Here is a 20,471-nt window from a genome sequence, read left to right on the forward strand (position 1 = left end):
GACCCAGCACCACGCAGCACCCTCTCCATCTGAGGGACTGGAGTGTGGTAATCCAGCTCATCAGCTTCGATCGCAGTCAGCACGCCGACAGTATGGAGCCGTCCCTGTGCCTTACTTGGCACTATGCAACCTAACGGTGGTTTTCAGAAAGGGCAGAAACAGGCAGCGAGATACCGAAGCAAGGGGCTTGCTTACCCAGGACACCACCCGGCCGTTGAAGCAGGGAAGCTTGGCATTGTCATCAGAGATCTCTTCTTTCACCACCCTGCAGAAGGGAGAGAAGGCAGTCAGAGCTGGGTCCAGGACTTCAGAGGAAAAGGAGACTTTCCCAATGCAGGTGTTTGCACCCAACAGGAGGCAGAGCTCAGGCTTGGCAACGGGGTGGGGAGAGGGCCAGCAGCTCCCTCCTGCTGCCAGGCTACAACTGCCTATGCCCACAGCCACGACTGGCAGGCTGGAGGTGAGAAGACAAGGGCAGAACAGGCTCTCCCATGCGCACTCAGCTATTTCATCCCCCAATTCACATTTTAATCAGTAAAAAAAAATATTCAGATACATATCATAGAATCATAAAATTATTTAGGATAGAAAAGACCTTTAAGATCACCGAGTCCAACTGCTAACTTAGCACTGCCAAGTCCACCACTAAACCATGTCCCTCAGTGCCACATCTATTTGTCTTTTACATACCTCCAGGGATGGTGATTCTACCACCTCCCTGGGCAGCCTGCTCCAATGCTTGACAACTCTTTTGGTGAAGAAATTTTTCCAAATATCCAATCTAAACCTCCCCAGCACAACTTGAGGCTGTCTCCTCTTGTCCTATCGCTTGTTACTTGGGAGAAGAGATCAACAACCACCTCACTACAACCTCCTTTCAGGTAGTTGTAGAGACCGATAAGGTCTCCCCTGAGCCTCCTTTTCCCCAGGCTAAACCACCCCAGTTCCTCAGCTGCTCCTTGTAACACTTGTGCTCTAGACCTCCACCAGCTCTGTTGCCCTTTGGACACGCTCCAGCACCTCAGTGTCCTTGTCGTGAGGGGCCCAAAACTGAACACAGGGTTCAAGGTGCAGCCCCACCAGTGCCCGGTACAGGGGGACGGTCACTGCCCTGGTCCTGCTGGCCACACTGTTTCTGATACAAGCCGGGACGCTGTTGGCCTCCTTGGCCACCTGGGCACACTGCTGGCTCACGTTCAGCCGGCTGTTGACCAGCACCCCCAGGTCCTTTCCCACCAGGCAGCTTCCCAGCCACTCTGCCCCCAGCCCGCAGCGCTGCGTGGGGTTGGTGTGACCCAAGCGCAGGACCTGACACCTCACACAGGTGGCCTTGGCCCATCGATCCAGCCTGTCCAGACCCCTCTGCAGAGCCTTCCTGCCCTGCAGCAGATCAACGCTCCCACCCAGCCTGGTGTCGTCTGCAACCTTACTGAGGGTGCACTCGATCCCCTCGCCCAGATCGCCGATAAAGATATTAAACAGAACTGGCCCCAGTACTGAGCCCTGGAGAACTCCACCTGTGACCAGCCACCAACTGGATGTAACACCATTCACCATCACTCTCTGGGCTCGGCCATCCAGCCAGTTTTTTACCCAGCAGAAAGTACACCCGTCCGAGCCACGAGCAGCCAGTTCCTCCAGGAGAATGCTGTGGGAAATGGTGTCAAAGGCTCTACTGAAGTCCAGGAAGACAACATCCACAGCCCTCCCCTCATCCACTAAGCAGGTCACCTTGCCGCAGAAGGAGATCAGGTTAGTCAAGCAGGACCTGCCCTTCATAAACCTGTGGTGACTGGGTCTGACCACCTGGCTGTCCTGTACATGCCACATGACGGCACTCACGATGATCTGCTCCATAACCTTCCCCAGCACCGAGGTCAGACTGACAGGCCTGTAGCTCTCCAGATCCTCCTTCCAGCCCTTCTTGCAGACGGACACCACATTTGCCAATTTCTAGTCAACTGGGACCTCCCCAGTGAGCCAGCACTGCTGATAAATGATGGAGACTGGCTCAGTGGGCACTTCCACCAGCACCCTTAGGTGGATCCCACCCAGCCCCATAGACTGGCGTGCATCTAAGTGGTGTAGCAGGTCAGTGGCCACTTCCCCTTGCATTATGGGGGCTTCATTCTGCTCCCTGTACTCGTCTCCCAGCTCAGGGGCCTGGGTACCTGGGGAACAACTGGTCTTACTGTTAAAGACTGAGGCAAAGGTGGCATTAACTCAGCCTTTGACACTGTTTCCCCCCAGCATCCACTAAAGGATGGAGATTCTCCTTAGCTCTCCTTTTGTTGCTAGTGTAATTATAGAAATATTTTTTATTGTTTTTATGGCAGTAGCCAGATTAAGTTCTAGTTGGGCTTTGGCCTCTTCTGATTTTCTCCCTGCACAACCTCACGACACCTTCTAGTCCTCCTGAGTTGCCTGCTCTTCTTCCAGAGGTCATAAACTCTCCTATTTTCCCCTGAGTTCCAGCCAAAGCTCTCTGTTCAGCCAGGACCATCTTCTCCCCTGCTGGCTCGTCTTTCGGCACACGGGCACGGCCTGCTCCTGTGCCTTTAAGATTTCCTTCCTGAAGAACGTCCAGCCTTCCAGGACTCCTCTGCCCTCCAGGACTGTCTCCCAAGGGGCTCTGTCAAACAGCCTCCTAAACTGGCCAAAGTCTGCATTCCAGACGTCCAAGGTAGCAGTTGTGCTGATCCCACTCCTTCCTTCTCCAGGAACTGGGAACTGTACGATTTTGTGACCACTACACCCAAGACGGCCTCCAACCACCACATCACCCCCAAGTCCTTCTCTGTTCACAAACAACAGAGCCAGTGGGCACCTTCCCTAGCCGGCTCCCTCACCGGCTGGGTCAGGAAGTTCTTCCACACACTCCAGGAACCTCCTGGACTGTTTCCTCCCTGCTGTGTTGTGTTTCCAGCAGACATTTCCACCAGTTCACTTATTTCTAAAGAAATACATAACTTGAACTTCTTTATAATGGTCTGAAAGAATCACAACCTATGCCAGAGATTTCTAACAGATGAAAGTGAAATACATCAAACATGCTGCCTCCCAAATGTTACTGTTGCTTTTTAATTAGGTACATAATATTTCAACATCACTTCAAGCTTTATAGTTCTGCCACAATGTCATGTTCCCGCATTACACAAACAGCCACGTTATTATCAGTTTTCACAGTGGAGGGAGCCACTGATAATTTTTTTCCCCCAACAGTAAAAAAAAATCAGTTTTCTTTGGAGGGAAAATTTATTCTTTCTACTTTAAATGTCACTGGGCATTGAGTCTGCAATCAAAACAACTTGTAAATTCACCAGATTCAATTAATAACATCTTTTGATAAATCAAATTTAATGGCAAAATGGGCTTTAACAAGCTCATTTTCTTTTCTATCCAATGACAATGTTTTAACCACTCTCATTTAACACAAAGACATCTTACAAGTAGTTCATGCTATTAATTTCCCCTTCCAGGCTATATCTAAGATAGTTTGACACATATTGTGCTTTAAAAAAAAAAAAAAAAAAGTAGTAACAAAACAGTGAATAATTTATGTTTGAAGAGAAAAAGAATCCAACAGAAAAAGAATAAAAGAACAAATATGAGAACAAGGAAAACTATGCATTAAAAAAGAAGTAGCTTATAAGTAACTAACAGAGTACACAGAGGTGGGATCCCGCCAACAGCTCTGAAGGGTCCCCAAGCCAGTCCCCAACTCACGGAGAATTGAAGAGGATGCAAGCGTGGGATGTGGAGCTGTGACCCATTACTCCAGACTGCCAAGCAGCCCAGGCACTGCCATCCAGTTGCAGCACGCTGGGGTTTGGAGAAATAGGTACTCTGTGCTCCCAGCTGTGCTCCTTGGTGTGCCAACAGCTGCCCAAACTCACTGAAAACAGCACAGCAAGGCTCACCAACACTTGCCAGGCATCAGCAAAAGGCAAATGAACAGTGCTGGAAGACCAAAACCCGGAGAGCAGGCTCACTCCACCCTGCTGGCTGTGCTGGTTGCTCCAGTGACGCGCAGCCTCAGCAAAGGGCTGTCCCACAGGGTGAAAGGCAGCACATTGCCGCGTCTTTGCTGGCAGCTGGCACTCACAATCCCTGCCCAAACTGGAGAGCCAGCAAAGGGACTGGACAAACGCTTCCCATCTCCAGAAGGCACAGATGAGGAGGTCATGGTTTGAGCAGTCTAATCCACTCCCAAGATGTGCGTTAATTCCTCTTGCACAGATGGAGAAGCAGAAAAAAAGCAGGAAAGGAGCAGTGAGGATGGATTAAAACCCTGCTGGCTTAATGCTTCTTCAGCATGCCCTGTGCCAGCCTCTGCCCAAAGTCCCTGCTAACCAAGGTGAGTGTCAAACACAGACAGTCCCCCTAGGACCTGTCCCCTTTGGTGCCCATGTCAACCCTTTCCAATGCAGGCAAGTTGTCTCCTCGCTTCCAAGCACACGCACACACACACACGCACCCTGGCCTGGCTGCACTAGCATCCATTCATACTGTCGCCAGCAGCCTGGACTTCATCCAATTCCTAGAGAGAACTTCAGGCAGAGCCAATTTTCAGTGCTGCATGCTGCCTGCTCAGGGACACAGAGCCCTGCCTGTGGGTGAAAGGACAGGGTGATATATTTGCAGGGTCACGGTGACCAACCGCCAAGCCCAAATGAACTATTCCACTTTCAGTGGGGACAGAGAAAACCAACCCACAAGACCCCCTTGCCCACCCTCAACTGCAATGCTCGATGGAGAACAAGCCCCGTCTGTCCTGAGAGCTGGTCCCTCGTCACCCCATTACCCCACTGCTGCCCCAGACATCCCAGGGGTCAGCTCCACCCTGGAGCAGTTTTCTCCCTCCTTCCCCAGCCACTGCATGATTTATCACTATTTATCACCCAGCTGTCAGAGCACAATGGATTATATATTTAGACTCTACAGAGCAAAACCTGATAGCGCTGGAGTTGGACACAAGCCGAGCAGGAATCTCTCTGTGGTCCTGCTCGTGTCTGTCACTCCCTGCGCCGTCCCAGCCCTCTGTGCCCTGCATTCCTCGCCAGCCTCAGCCCTGGGCTGCAGCCTTCCTCCCCCCACCTCTCACCACTCTCTTCAAGCCACACTTCTCACAGGAACAGGCCCGCAGGTTGAGGCAGAAGCCACCAAGCGAGCAGCCTCTGGGGGAGCTGTGAGCAGTGCCACGTCTCCCCTCCACGGCTGCACGGGAGGCGGCCATGAGATGGAACTGCCCGGTGGCTGTGCTGGGAGGGAAAAGCATCCCGTGAACGTGCTGGGAAGAGCCCCGAGCTGACGGGGCCTGAGCCCAGGAATCCCGAAAGAGCAGGCCAGGAGCTCAGGATCTCTCAAAGCCTTTCCTTTTGGCTGGAGCCAGCGCAGCCCAGGGAAAACATCTGCCCGAGGCTGATTTCAAAGGGACTGCTTTTAGTTTAGCGTCCATCAGGGCAGCTCGGTTTCAGGTTTTCCCATATTTCAAGTCCTGCTGGGGGCTGGGCACAACACAGCTGAGAACGGTGGCCAGGAAAAACCCCTTCCATGGAGCGGCAGGCTGAGCTCGCCCGGGCAAGCGTGGGTCCGGGCCCTCGGTGCCACTGCTCCGCACGGAGCATCACCCAGCACACCGGCCGCTCGCCGGCCCCGGGGCCAGCAGACGTGCCGAGGCCGAGCTCCCCGGCACTCATCTGCCTTGAATTTTCCAACAAAGAGACCTGCGGGAGGGAGGAAGGAGGGAGGGTTACAGGGGAGGCAAGCCGAGTGGGCGGATGATTCAACCGCCATCCCCAGCGACACGGGGGAGGGGACAAGGCTCTGGCTGCCGCAGGAGCCCGGCTGGAGTGTGCAGAGGGGGCTGCCAGGGCTGACACAAGCAGCACATCTGCTCCCATGCAGCTGGGGGAGGGGACGGGGCAGCCCCGACAGCGGGGAGGGAAGCGGAGAAAACCCAGCGCCAACCCTGGCTCCATCCCTACCCTCCCACCAGCTTCTCTGGAAAAGCCAGCAGACCCTCTCCCCATGGCCTGGGAAGATGCCACGCTCCCAGCTTCCCTCCCGTCCGCTCCCCACCAGCGGGAGCGGCTGGCAGCCTGGAACAAGGATGCAAGAGGCAGGCGAGGGGCAGGCGGGCAGACGCTGCCTTCTCCAGGGAGCCCCAGCCTGGCTCAGGAAATTAAGAGGGTATTTTGTATCACAGAGTCATGTCCCAGGAATGAAGGGAAGGTGGGGAACAAGAGAGGGTGCACAGGAGAGAAAGGAGGCCATAAAACCCCAGCCTCGAAGCCGGCTGCGCCGTGTCGGAGACCCCCGGCTGCGCAGGCGTTACCAGCGCAGCTGCTGTGCTCCCAGCCTCCCCCTCTCCCCTCGGTGGCCTCCAGCCCGGCCAAGGCTGCGGATACAAGGGAGTTTCTAGCTTCGGCCAGCTCTGGTCTCTCCCGAGCAGGACCTGCTCACCACAGCGAGGCCCCAGCGAAGAACTTGGATGGAATAACGCAATCCCAGCGAAAGAAGAAATCCAAGAGGCATCGACAGAAGCGCCAGCAGGAGGATTTGAACCTCAGATTTGGATGCAGGCTGGAGCTCAGCAGCGATCGCTGCTTGTCTCTGGTGGTCCCGTCCCTCAACTTGTCCATCCAAGGGCTCACAACGGGGAGGATACTTGGAGAGGATCGACCACGGGACATGGCAGTGATCTGAAAAGCTGAATCTGGTGTTTGGGGTGGGGGGGAAGTACCAAGGGAGGTGAGGGAAGGGGACCCCCTCAAGCATGTTAGACAGCTCAGTGGCCAGAATGAAAAGGAGTTTGTTACTAGGGAGGTGCCAAGATTGGGAAGAACACTGAACAGTGACAATTTCACGCTAAAAAGATGTAAAGCTAATGAAAACCAGTAAGATCTTTTCCTTTGTTTAGTCTGATTATTAAGAAGAACGAACTTTACACAACAGAGACGTTTTTTCCAACATTGCAAAGCCCAGAAAATCAACATTAAACTTAATCTCCTACTACAATCTCCCAAAAGTGCAGATTAGGTAGGTCACTCCTCTGAGCTTAACAGCCCCCATAAGAAGAAAAAAAGAAAACAAAAAAACCATCAGGAGACGTTTCTACCCAATAGCACAAGCTTCAGGGATTTACACACCAGAAATGTGATCTCATTTTCACCATCTATAGTACACACCCCTTAGGGCAGAGATGTCTTGTCTCCAAATTAATAATTGCTGCATAGCAAAAGGAAGCACCTCCATGTGTTACTATCCAAATGTGAGCATCTCCCAGCTCTAGAGCAATATCCTCCCCTCTTCTGCAAGATCAAATGCTGGGGCTGCAGGGATGAGCTCTGCAGTCATTTCACCAGAAGACAAAACCGGACACAGCAATTGTCCAACAAAGCTGAGATTTCAGATGGGAAACAGTCGCCTGTTACGACTAAGCCCAGACATGACACGTGTGCTTCCCATGGGGATATAATCCCCTCAAGGGCTACAAGGCCCAACCAAAGAATACACACGCCAACACCACACGTGTATTGGCGAGACCTTGGGCTTTGGAGGCAAAAAGCACGCATCAAACAGGATGAGAGGATTTGAGTTGTCTGTGTCCATAAGCCAGGGCATTCTTTGCGTCTTCTTCACTTTATTTTTACCCCCTGCGCGAGGAGGAGCAGTACACAGGATACAAATTGCATGGTGCACCGGGGTGAAAAGGGCTCTCGGAGCGTAAACAGAGACCATCACTCTCGCATTTAATGTCCCTCCCAAGCCCCCACACAGGGCTCCACTGCTCCTCTAATGCTGTAGCACAGGGTAAGAAGAGACACACAGACTTGTAGGTGGCTTTGTTCAGACCCTCCTGCCCAGAAGAGCTGCTGTGCTCCTGTCTGTCCCCACATGCTGTGTGAACATGAGCTCCCTTGCAGCACTGTCTTTACCTGGGGTGCTTTAAGAATCAAGAAGTACAAACCAGCTGTCCTGCTAACAAAATGATAACACAGCTCTGCATTTGAGCATGAAAGGCCACCTCCGTTCTCCTAACAAATCAAGGGAGCTTTACTAGGGTTCCTCGGGGAGCAGGTCACGCCATTTCAAGCTACTACCCACTCTCCTCAGAAGCAGGGACACTGCGCCCATGAGTGAAACCACAGCAAGAGTCTCCTTTATTTTTAGGCTGTAATCTCTACAGCCTCGCTCAACCATGCTCACCACTACTGCCCCACAGCCTCCGCACGTTCCCCCCACTGTCACTCAGGCAGGGGCCAAACAGACATCTAAGATGGCACCTGTTTTCCACAGCAACCCCTCATCAACACACTTGAAATCACTCCACTGGACACACACCAGGACAACCACAACACCCCTGTCCAGGAGATGCTTGGCTCCAGCTGGACCTGCACTCAGTCCTACCGGCATCACTGGGTGGCAGATGACACAGGACAGACCTCCTGTTCATCTAGCCCAAAGACTGGAAAAGGAATGGCATTTAGGAACGAGCTACCCGACCTCACAGGCCTGCCCGGGAGCAGCACTTATCAAAGCAAAGCTACAGACTTTGATTTCGAAGTGAGCCCAAGAGCCCAGGCGGCCCCTCCTGCCTTGATCTCCGAGTGACCATCTGGCTGCAGCACTGCTCTGCAAACAAGCCCAACAGGCCTGGCCTCCGACCCGCCCTGCCCAAGCGATGCTTCCAACCCCCAGAAGGACATTTAGAGACATCATCAAAGCAAGCATTCTCCAGGCCCCCAAAGGTTCAGTGACACTTTCAGGCTCTTTGAATTGGAAATCAGGACAAACGGGAACTCCCAGCAGAAGCCCAGCCAGGCTCTTCACCCTGGTAGATCAGTTTCAGCTCCTCAACAACCCTAAGAGCTTGCACAGCCCAATGCAAGGATACAAGACAAGTGCAAGGGCTCATTGTGAGAAACAAAGATTTGAGGTTACATGTCTGCAGAAAAGACCTTCAGAGGAACAGAGGTAAATCCACAGACAGAACAGTGACCAAAAGCTGGGCTTGAATTCAAGGTGGGTTAGGAAACAGGCCCAAGGAAGTCCCTGCCAAACAGAGAAATGTGTATGAGACAAGGTAAAATCCCTGATGCTGTTGCTATGGTTCACATGAATGTTCAGAGACAGCAAGCAAACCAGAGGAGGCTTGTTCTGTTGTGACACTTGGCTCCATCTGGACATGGCCGGCAGGAAAAGCCCACAATGCAGAGCTGCAACACAGCAGCACCCGCTGACACAGAGAAGGGAACTGTACAGAAAGGTGGAAAAAGGGCTTACCCAGCTACTGCTAGCAGCAAAACACAAAGGGCACACCACCACCTTACCAAGAAGCTTATGGATAGGTGCCAGGGAACTCCTTGCAGCTCCACAGAAGTCATTCAGCCCTTTCTAGGCTGGCTAGAAAAGCAACAGCCCCTCTTGCAATGCCTAGGGACTTCACACTGATTAAGACAACAGCAAGGAGCTGTAAAGGGCTCCAAAGGGTGTTGAGGGTATGGTGTGGTGTTAGCACATATACAACAGCCAAGAGAGAGGGCCGTGATGTCCGTGAAGGCTCTGCATGCACCGCGAGGAAGGCAGGACCAGGCCTTCCTTTTCTGGCCCTCAGCTGAGGGACGCCAAGTCAGTTCTGCTTTTTAACAGCAAACGAGGCTCCTGCCAAGAAAGCGCTGCTGCTGTGGAATGTGCTGGGCCAGCAGTACAGCTCATTCCTGGAAAAGCATCAACTCAGCAGGAGAGCAAGGAGAGGAGAAGAGGGGGAAAACGGGAAGAGGGGGAGGGTGGGAAACAAAAGTCTGAAAGCTTGGACTTCCACACCTGGACAAGCAGGGAGCTGCCACAGAGCAGTCTGCTCGCCAGCACCCCCTTATCCCAGGCTCCCAGCACAGCAGCCCTGCCCAGCACCAGCTCCCTGCTCTCAGCACCTTTCTGCTGCCCAGCCACCACCAGAGCAGGTCTGGGAAGGCACAGACTGAGGCACATGTCTGTGGGGAGGAGAAGTGAGGCTCGCTTCCCCCGCCTTGTTAACAATTAATTTGTATTTAATGACAGATCTTCACCAGGAGATGACAAAGCAGCTTCCACACGTCCTGCCCTCAAGACACTGACCAGCTCACATTACTCTCTCCTAGCACAAACAACTTTGCAAAAGTCCCCCAACTAAACCAGCCCAACCTCCTACATGGTGGGAAGGGGCCTTGAAGCGTAACAAGCTGTAGATGACTGCACCTACTTTTCACATCCAGCTGGGCTACCATCAACACCACCTCTCCTAACTGTGTCTATAAGACATAGAGAGAACTTCTATAAAACCAACAGGGAGTTAATAAAGCTCAAAACTAAGTTCCACCACAAAACATTTGCCAAAGACAATGAGAAGGACTCATGCAAAGAGCAGCCTTTCAGAGTCACAACAGCTGCATGGTGGCAAAGAAAGAACTTTGTCCCCGATCCCAGGCTATTGCAGCACTCTGAAAAAGGACAAACGACGACGCTACGTCCCTCTGGTTCTAAACTGCAGGAGGTAGGAGACAGCATGAGGAATCCAAATGCTCAAAAGAACCATTTCCGACCATTGCTAGGACAGGGATACATGCTCTTTTTCTTCCTCACCTTTGGGCCCTGGCTAATTTTTGGAACAACCTGAAATATTCACTTCACTCTCAGGAAATTGTCAGCAAGCCAGGAAGACCTTAGAGAAAACCAATGGTTTAAACAATCAGCTCCTAGATACATCTACTAGTAGACAAAACCAAAGGTAGAGGAAGGCTAGCTGTTTCACCTGGTCTCCTGCTTTTGATGGCGTCAGTGCAGGGGACGGTACAAGAAATTCCCTGTACAGAGAGACAGCAAACAGCATGTTTTAGTAGCCTTTTATATACTTCATTAATTTCAGCTAATAGCAGTCATCTTCACCAAACTTCTTTCAAGACGCAGGGCCAAGCCCTCGAACAATACAATGAGCAATCTCCTACAAAGCACCCTTTACTAGGCCAGCCAAGCTTCCTCTTCAGCCAGCACCCAGCAAACAAGCTAATACTGTTCAACTGCTGAAAGAAAGAGACAAGAAAGATGCTCCAGTCCTAACCAAACCAAGCATGTGCTGGCACACAAGTCACGCAACTAGAGGTCCAGAAAGCAGATGAGAGCCATAAAGCAGGAGCCAATCAATTACTGTAAAAGGAATGTGATTAGCCAAGAAGCAGGGGAAATGTGAGCTGTTCCCATCCTGCTGCTGGTTTACTCTCAGCAATGAAAATACTAGTTTTCCCTTCGTTTATGAAAGCCATGGTCCATGGGACCCCTTCCTGACACTGGATGGATGTTCCACCGGACAAAGCAATATCTAGGCAGTCAGGAGACCATCACCTGCCTAGGACTCCTCCAAAGGAGTGTCAGAGATTTACTGAAATGGGGCACAAGCCATGGTCTTGATCTGGAAGGAAGCTGTCTTCCACAAGCAGCCAGGTTTTTCTGTTTCAGCAGCCTGGCTGTAAGTGATGACTGGCATTAGTCCATAGTCTGTGTGAAGTGCCATGTACAGAACTTGCTGGGACTCACCTTTACACCAGGAATCAGCAGCCTTTTCAACAAGAGGGTAAGCCTCCCCACAGTTTAGAAGAGGACAGTGGCTTTGGATCACTGCAGCACTATACCCGACCTCTGCAGGACCAAGTCCAACTCAGAGCTGCTGCTTCTCTTTGACACTCTGAACTCCTGGGCCTGACCCTGTTCATACCATTCAAAACCTTCCCACCTGCCATTTCTGACAACTGCACCAAAGGCTGGATAACAGTCAGTGACCTCCAGAAGTCACCATCACACGGGATATGAAACGTTCCTCTTGCGGAGGGTCTCAAAGCCACAGCTACCAACTCCCAGGTCTTTCAACTATGGAGAGGTGCAGTGGAAGACAGCACAACCTATCTGCAGCCTATAAATATCCCATGAGCTTGGCAACTGTGTGGAACTACTCACTCTACACATTAACTATTCTGAATGGGAGCCCAGAAAGGCTCATCACAAGTTACTACTGCAACAGGGCCACTTCCTGCGTCTGTGGATCTGCTGATATGTTACAAGACCCTGATTTTGAGCTTCCTAATTATCTGTGATACTGACATCAAATTCCTGCAAAGCACCTTTTCTTTAGTTACACGTAAAGTCACCACAGGCACTTAGTGACAGCACCACATGTTGACTGACCAGGAGCTCACCTGGTCCCTACGGATAACATGGACAGACAGTCCCCACCTCAAGTATACACACCTCTACATGGGAAAGCATGTATACCATGTAGCTTCCTATCAGAGCACAGGTCCCAAATTCTCCAAAAGTAACATCATACGAAGGCACCAAAAGATTTTTCCAGTGGTGTCCCACATTGTAGTATCAGCACAGAAAAAAAAAAAAAAAAAAAAAAAAAAAAAGACTGATGCAGTGGGCTCCCATGCTTCTGCACTGGGGATCCAGAAGCATGGACACGTGCTGCACGAGGCTGACCCAACTCAGATGCATTAGACTCAACATGCACACGCTGTATAGATGTCACATACCTCTGCATTCATTAAGTCAGAGCTGCCCCAAGGAAACCCAGGCAGAGCACACTCTACTAAGCTGAAGCAGATGCTGCCACCCTGCAAGTCCTCTGCCACTTCCAGGATGCCTGGGCAGGGAATAGAAGTTTTCCCCAACTAACCCACTTTCTGGTCCCAGCTGACACAAAACATTTTCACTCTGGAAGAAAAATCCATCCCACAGGAACCCCTTCAGGACCTAAAGGTGCATTTACTAGCTCTGGATCGAAGGCAACTGGGAGGTCTGCCATAAGGGACTCAGCTGTGCTGCTAGACCCATGAAGAAAATCCACTCTCCTGAGAGCTACAAAAGCCAGTGAGAAAAAATTCAGATGAACACAGTGCAATGGCAAGACTCTCTACATTAAGGCCCTGTATGGGCTCCCAGTATAGCACAGCTTCAGCTGGGCCCACAGGCAAGTCTCCCTGTGAAAGGCACTAAAATACTGGTTGAGCTAGGCAGGGCTGAATGAACTGGGACAGCTTGTTAGCTGTATGCAAACACAAGTACAGAGTTTGCATATCCATCACAGCTTCTGGAAAAAAGCTTCAATTTGAGAAGCTGCTGCGCCCTGGGGCCAACCAGCTAACAGCCACCAGCACAGCAGCAGCCTTCTCCGAGCCCCTGCCCTGCTGATCACAAAGCCACGTTTGTCACCGTGCTCCTGACACTGGTCTGGTTGTCAACAACGGCGGCATTGCACATTGCAGTGTACAGGGGACAACCTATTTGCTCACAGATGGTGAGACACAAAAGGACCATGAATCTCAAGCTGGTCAGTGCAATGGGGAGGGAAAAAGCTGAAGCCCAGCGAGTGGGCAGGCTAACGTGCTAGCACCAGCTTCCCTGCTATGCTACTCCATGCAGAGCCAGAGCTCCCAAAACACAGAACCCTCTGGCAGACCCTCAGTGTCCTCAGAACCAGCCTGTACATGGCAGGAGCTGCCAGCCATCAGAAAACAAGGACAACCCCACAGCCTCTGTTACCCAGACCCTGAATTCCCAGAGACAGCTGCCAGTGATCAGAGCGGCCACGTAGCAAATAAATTCCTCTCCAAACCCTAGGGGCAGGTCAAAAACCAGCAGAGAAAAGACCTTCCCACACAGCAGCCAGTGCCAGCTCTCCCAGAAACAGATCTCTGCTCCAAGTCATGTGAAGAAGCCTTCCCCGCTTCAACTCGCATCTTCAGCCAGGACCAGAACGGACTCCCACTGCAGTGCTTCAGTTACTGCTCACTGTACCTTCTTTACCTCCAGTTCTTGCAAGATAGAAAATGTTAGCCAACAAGACACACTGACAGATGCCCCGGTGAGGGGATAACCAACACAGATGACTTAGTGGACCAGGTTACTCAAATGCTGCCTCTGCTGCCTTCAATAGCTAGCTGTGACTGGAAAAACAATGCCTCTGCCACATGTCCTTTAATAAATAACTGATACAACAACCACAACAGTCCCAACCCTCCACTGTGATACAGGATTACACGGCACAGGAAGGTCATCACCAGGCATCTCTGCCTGCCAAAGCCTCTAGAGAATCCCAGCCCATTCCTGCATGGGCTCAATATCAGTGCTACAGCAGTAACAACACAGCGATAGAAACAAGTGAAACCAAGAGCTTCAGAGGAGGGGCTCACGGAGATACTAATACTTCAGCTCTGCAAGCTAGTGCAGTCCTTGGAGACAGTGTTACTCACAGCCCAAGAGCTCACATACTCTCCTAAGGCCACCACTGCATTACATAGATAAGCACATAGACAAAGCAAAGTCACAGAGATTAGACTAATTCCCAGATTTGTACCTTACTTCAATGCCTTCCAAAAAGCCTTCACAAAAGGATTTGGTCCAAAAATTTCCAACAGCAGCCACCAGCAGGATTAAGTTTTATTTAACTTGCCAGCTGCTGCCTAACAAACCAGCACCACCGAGACAAACAGTAACACAGCCACGTGGTGCCACATCCCCCTTCTGGAAAACCACCATCCATCCAGCACAGGTCAGAAGGGCAGGCTCCGAATAACAAACAAGGGATGGAGAGGGCAGGAAATCAATAGGAAGCACCAAAAACACACAGCCCTGACTGCTGCCTCATCAGATGTGCAGCACGATGCAAAGCTGGTGTGACAACATGAAGGCAATTTCCTGCAGGCACAGTCTCTGCTGTGTTCTGCAAGCCCAGGTCTCCTTCATGGGCTTTTACAGAGATCAAATATCCTAAACAACAACATTGTTGTATCTATTTGGATGTAGTGAAGGGTGGAGGAGTAGCACTCCAATTCCAGCAGATACCCTCAGCTCAGAACAGTTCAGCAACTGCTGTGCAGACATGGAAGAGACTTCCCACCACTTTAAGTACCATGAACTCAAACAGGACTTGAGGAATTTTAACTATGCTCCCTACACCTCTACATATACAGCCTTCAAATCTAGATGGAGGGCCTGATGCACACCCTGAGAGAGGACCAAAGCCAAACACATCTGTGCAGCAGAAAAACTGGAGGGGAAACCAGATTTTCTTTGTTTATTCTCAGAGCGCCCTTCCCTGAGCGTACCGAAAGGCATGGTGGTGGCTAACTACCTCTACCTTCAAGAGTCCAGGCCACAGGGCCGCAGACCCAGATGTGTCTGCCAGCTGGGAGACCTGGTAGAGGAGACCAGGAGCATGCTGGAGAAGAGGGACTTACTAAAGGCTCAGCACTCCAAGCACACGGGCCTTGGGCTCATGGGCCATCCACCTCTGTCCCTGCCAGCCAGCCCCTTCTTTCTCAGAGTCCATTATAAAACACTGCCTTCCCAGCTGCCCATCCTGCTCTCACCATAGCCACGCAGGAAGGAGCATCACTCCTTGCGCCGCCACCCAGAAGATCCCACTCTGGGGGTGAGACTAGGTCCGAGGTTCAGAAATGGCCAAGTTCTAGATGAAACGCGCTGAAATACAACTTCAGCAGGAACCAGAAGACCGAGCAGTGGGGCCACCACCACCATCCCGTAACAACAAACAATCCTCAGGTCACAACTCAGATTATGGTGGTTTATGAGCCACTTTTAACAGTGTTGGGCCTTGACCTCAGAGACTGAACCACGCTGGAGCACAGCTGCATCACAGACAGTCAGGGCGCACAGATTTACTTCACGGCCATTTCTGACACATAGAGGTAGGTTTTTGCTCTGTGCAGGAATTTGGAGGACTGGAGTCCTCCAGATGGTTTCAAAACACAGAACTGTATCAGAACAGCTGCATTCTCATGTAAGGGGAAAGGTTTTTCTTGACCTTTCTTTCTCTTTTTTTCAAAGATGACAAAAGAGGCTTAAAATTAAGAAACATTCCCATCAAAAACGTAATTGAAAACAATACCTCTCCAAGAAAAATGCTGGCTTCAACATAACACCATATTTTGGGAGAAAATACATTTAGTAAAAAAAAAAAAAAAATTCTGACCAGCTCTAGCTGCAAACAACTTCAATAGCTGTTTTAAAGCTTCATTGTTTGCATAGTACAGACAAGGCCTTAGGGAAATTGGTCTGCAGCCCGATTTGGCTAACTTGGCTTTCTGAACACCACCCCTGGGCAAAGAAACCAGGCTATGACTGCCATCCAATGTGGCCTTTGGAGCACAGCTCCAACCACAACAGAGAAAGCCGGACACCTACGGAGTCAGTAATAGCTGGGTCTAAACAGCAGGACACACACTGCCTGGCGCAGACAATACAAACCAGGGAAGGAGCAAATACCACCAACCTCTCCATCTGCACCCCAGCCCTGGCACCGCTGTGCCCCCCGCACCACCACCACCGCCACAACGGTTGAAAACAGCCTCCAGCAGCCGCTACAGCCAGGACCAGCTCCAGTGCGGATGGGCCACCCCCCAGCATGGGCAGCATTACAGGAACTTCCCACCACAAGTGCAGACAGTGGTTAGCAGCTCTCTGCCAAATCCTCAGCAGCTCAGGAGACAGAGGCATGGGCTGCAGTAACCTACTTGCAAAATATTCAAAAAATAACCTCCAGTGGACCCTAGCTAATCAGAGCAGCACATCTCATGCGAGCAGACAGGGAACCACACATCCTCTAGAGCAGGGAGCACAACACATGGGGTGCTGAGGCCTCTCACATGTCACAGAAAGGACAGGGACTGGCCAGGAAATGGAGAAAAGCGATGGCTACCTCACAGCAGGGTCAATGCTGTCACTTGGACAGGAGCACCACAAAGGATGTGAGCACACAAGGGAATTTTGTAGGCCCTTTTGCTCACAGACCTCTTGCCAACCTCTCCCTGCACAAAATCCATGCTGACATGGAAGTAATCTCCACGTCAGGGGCACGGGACAGGCAAAGGCACAAGGCAGACAGCAAAGTTTCCAACTAATATTTTTTTTAAAAAGTTCCAAAAATCAAAATAAAACAACTCCCCCAACTCGTGCTACAAAGAGCTGGCATGAAAAGCAGAGGCACCATGCCAGCGGCTCACCACTGCTCAGGGACTGACACTGCTTATTAAGTTTAGAATCCCTTCCCCGGCTCCAAACACTTTCAGCCAGAAGGACAGTCACTGCTGGCATCACTTTCAAAAAGACCCTGCAATAAAAATAAATCACTCAGCCTTTCAGTGAGCGTCAACGCATTTCCCCATGCACATGTGCAGGAGATGAGGTCGCCAAATACCAACGGCATCTGACCCCTGCACTGGGAATTCCAGCAGCACCCGTTTTGTTCTGCCTCCAGAGTGTTGCCCTAATCACTGCCTCATACCCGGCTTTGGAGAGCAGGTGATAATTAAGCAGGTTTGGATTAGATACTGGGCTAGTGATTAATAATACCGATTTTCATTTGACAGCTGAGACCTAGGAATCACTCACCACAGCTCTGAAGTTAAAACCGGCATTGAGACCTGCGAGAGGGAGAAACCAGCAGCAGCGGGAGGAGCAGCACCCCACCACGAATTGCTGGTGTCCTCCCAGCAATGCAGAACAAGTAGGTGAGATGGAGAGGGAGGGATGGTCCCCTTGCAGGAGAAGCAGGCCTTTCTGCTCTCCAGCCTGGAAAAGGAGAGGTGGCCAGGTGAAGTGGAGATATGCAAAATGATCACCCAAGTGCTTTCTCCACATGCAGATGAAATTCAAACGTTCAGGGATTCCAGAAGGCATGGAAAGATGAGATAGAACTTCAAGCCAGGTGCTGAGGACTTACCTGGATGCACAAACTGCACTCCTTTAACAGAAACTGCTTTGAAAAGTTTAATCTAAACTTTAGCACACCCCTATGGGAACACCTTTCGATTGACAGAAAATGAGCAGCATCAATTACAAGCAAGAAACGAGCCAAAAGAAACTACATTTCAATTGATGTAAGAATATCTTCAGAGTTGTACCAGTCACCTGGCCAGATGAAAAGTCAAACCTGTAGTGCAGCTGGGGCGAACACGCACACAACCAGCTGGCGAGAAGATCCCTGCTGCCCAGAGACAGGTATGCTTCTCACGATGGACTTGGGCAGGAGGCAACACTTTACACATCACTGAAGCCTGCATCCCAGCATACTACAGACTACCACAGACCATCAGCACAGTTGTTCCCTTCCCAACAACACAGGTACCCAGGAGAATTTACAATACTGTTCTTGCAGCACTTTTACAGAACCGAGAGCTCTCCCACAGTAAGATCCACACAAATCTTTGCCCAAGAAACTCACAGTGTCAAGTGGACAAAACAAGGCACAGGAGCACTGGTAGAATTTCTATTTTACAGGAACAAAAAAGACAGAAATGGAAAAGTCTGTTCAAAACCCCATGAAAAACCTGTGGGTGGCTTGATGGAGAACATGGGTCTCGCAAGCAGTCATAGCACTGCACCGATCTATGGTGCTCTCCTGCTGACCAGCACACAGATCTCACCTGTAAAATGCTGAATAAAAAGCCTCAAGCTGTAGAAAAAGAACGCCCTCCTTCTCTGATGAGGGCAAGGTTAGCAGGCTAAGGGTAGTTCCACACTTCACAGTGAGGCACATCCACACAAAGTATCTCAGGTCCAAGAAGAGTGTACCGTATCTATACATTGCCGTATTTCCACCATCAGCCTGCTTTAGCTGCTCCACAGATCTCCAGGCCCTGGGATCAGCAATACACAAAGCTAACAAGGGCACAAATGTCTGCACCCTGCGCCGTGCTCCACACTGCTGGGCTCAGGCTGGATTCTCCATTTGCAGCTGTAGCCCACTACACATCGGGTACACCAGGTGACGAAACCCTGCAGCCTTCCTGCTGCTCACAGCTCCTCTCCCCAGGATCAGGTGCATGAAATCTCATTTCTCCTCCTTCCCACCTAGAGGTGACACCATTCTGGGGTCATCTTAATTTGGGGCTGAGCGCTTTGACTAGGATTAGTTCCCGGCATAACCCGACAACTCCACAGCCACCCAGGGGAGCCTCAGTTCACATTTCCAAGGAGATGTAAACACTGAAGCTGCTCCATCACCACCCTGATTCTCAGAGCAAACAAATATTAACAAGATAAACAAAAGAATGAAAAATCCCACACACCAAGACTGCGGCTGTAATACTGCCTTGGGGATGGGGTGAGCTGAAGGGAATGCCAGGCTGGAGATCCACAGCCTGGAAAGAGAAGGAAAAGGGAGAAACAGATTCAGTCTGGGCAACAGAGGTGAGAGGAAACGCTGGACCATGTCTTGCTGCAGCTGACCCTGGAAGGTGAGATGCCTCTACTCCTGACGAGAGGAAAACTTAGTCTTATGCCACAGGGATCCTGCAAAAGGTCCAGTCACTGACAAAAAGCATGAGCCATCGGGATCTGCAGGTCTCCTCCTCGATCAGCTGGCATAAAAGCCATCCACTGTTAATGGCTCATCTCTTTCATGAAGGGGCTTTACCCTGGGTACTACCTCTGGATACTGCACAAGTGACAAAAACCAGCCCAGCTCTGAAACTGCCAGCACAAAGCAGGCCACCCTCCACGCTGGGCAGAGGGCATCTTGGGGGAAGGGGCCGAGAGGGATACACGTGTGAGAGCGCAATGCCCTTCCTTGGCACACAGCTTCTGAATACAGCCATTGTTAAACTCCTCCTGGTTTTCACTAACTGCCCGAGCATTTACAGTCAAGCAGCTGAGATGGCTCCTGTCCGTCTGTCCCCGTCTCTCCCTGCAGACCAATGGTTTGCTTTCTCCTGGACACCAGCTACCAGGGATCATGAAATATTTTGGTTGGACTCAATGATCTTAAAGGTCTTTTCCGATCTAAACGATTCTGTGATTCTATTTTGAATGGTGCCTGGGGCTGCAGGGCTTCTCGGCGACAAGGCTGCAGCTGGACTGCTCTGGCTGTTCCCCACCATGCTCCAGCTAACCACCAGCACATTCTTCAGCTCTCCGGAAAGGAGCAAAACCAGCTTTCCTGATGGGACATCCATGGTGGCACCGTGAGAGGCTTTCTCTCCTCTGTTCCACACAAGGCCTTGCCACACGCTGGCTCCAACTGCACAACTCATTACACAGGACTTTGCCAAGGAACAGGCTGCCTACACGCAGCCTCCGACCCCCCTCAGCTACACCTTCCCTTCCAGAGAAGTTCACTCTTCCCAGAAGAATCAGCTGAATCAGTCCCAACAAAAATCTCATCCCCGTGCATTTCTGACGCAACTAAACTCGCTGTGTCTTCCTGAGTGATTTTCCCCTCTCCCTGCTAGCATCCACAACAACTCCCTACACTGCTTTATTGCCGAGTTTCATTAATCTACCATCTGCCTCCTCTTGTGGAGCCTTAAAGAAACAGAGGAGGATGAAAAGGCACAGCACAGAACTTTGCTGCCACCAGACCCCTCTTCCCAATGCGAGACGCTGCTATTTATTACTAAACTTTGTTTATAGTTACG

At 51.0% G+C, this 20,471-nt stretch overlaps 1 protein-coding gene across 6 annotated transcripts in view; it reads right to left on the reverse strand.

The window, feature by feature from the left end:
• The window catches only part of DVL3 (dishevelled segment polarity protein 3), a 35,681-nt gene that overhangs the window by 12,659 nt on the left and 2,551 nt on the right, over positions 1-20,471 (reverse strand). For all 6 annotated transcript variants that reach the window (XM_056358158.1, XM_056358155.1, XM_056358157.1 and 3 more), the window contains exon 2: positions 196-265. In XM_056358158.1, coding sequence (XP_056214133.1) covers positions 196-265 — 70 coding nt within the window. The remainder of the gene's footprint in view (positions 1-195; positions 266-20,471) is intronic.

Source organism: Falco biarmicus, chromosome 13 (assembly GCF_023638135.1).
Source record: "Falco biarmicus isolate bFalBia1 chromosome 13, bFalBia1.pri, whole genome shotgun sequence".
Classification (NCBI taxonomy): Eukaryota; Metazoa; Chordata; class Aves; order Falconiformes; family Falconidae; genus Falco; species Falco biarmicus.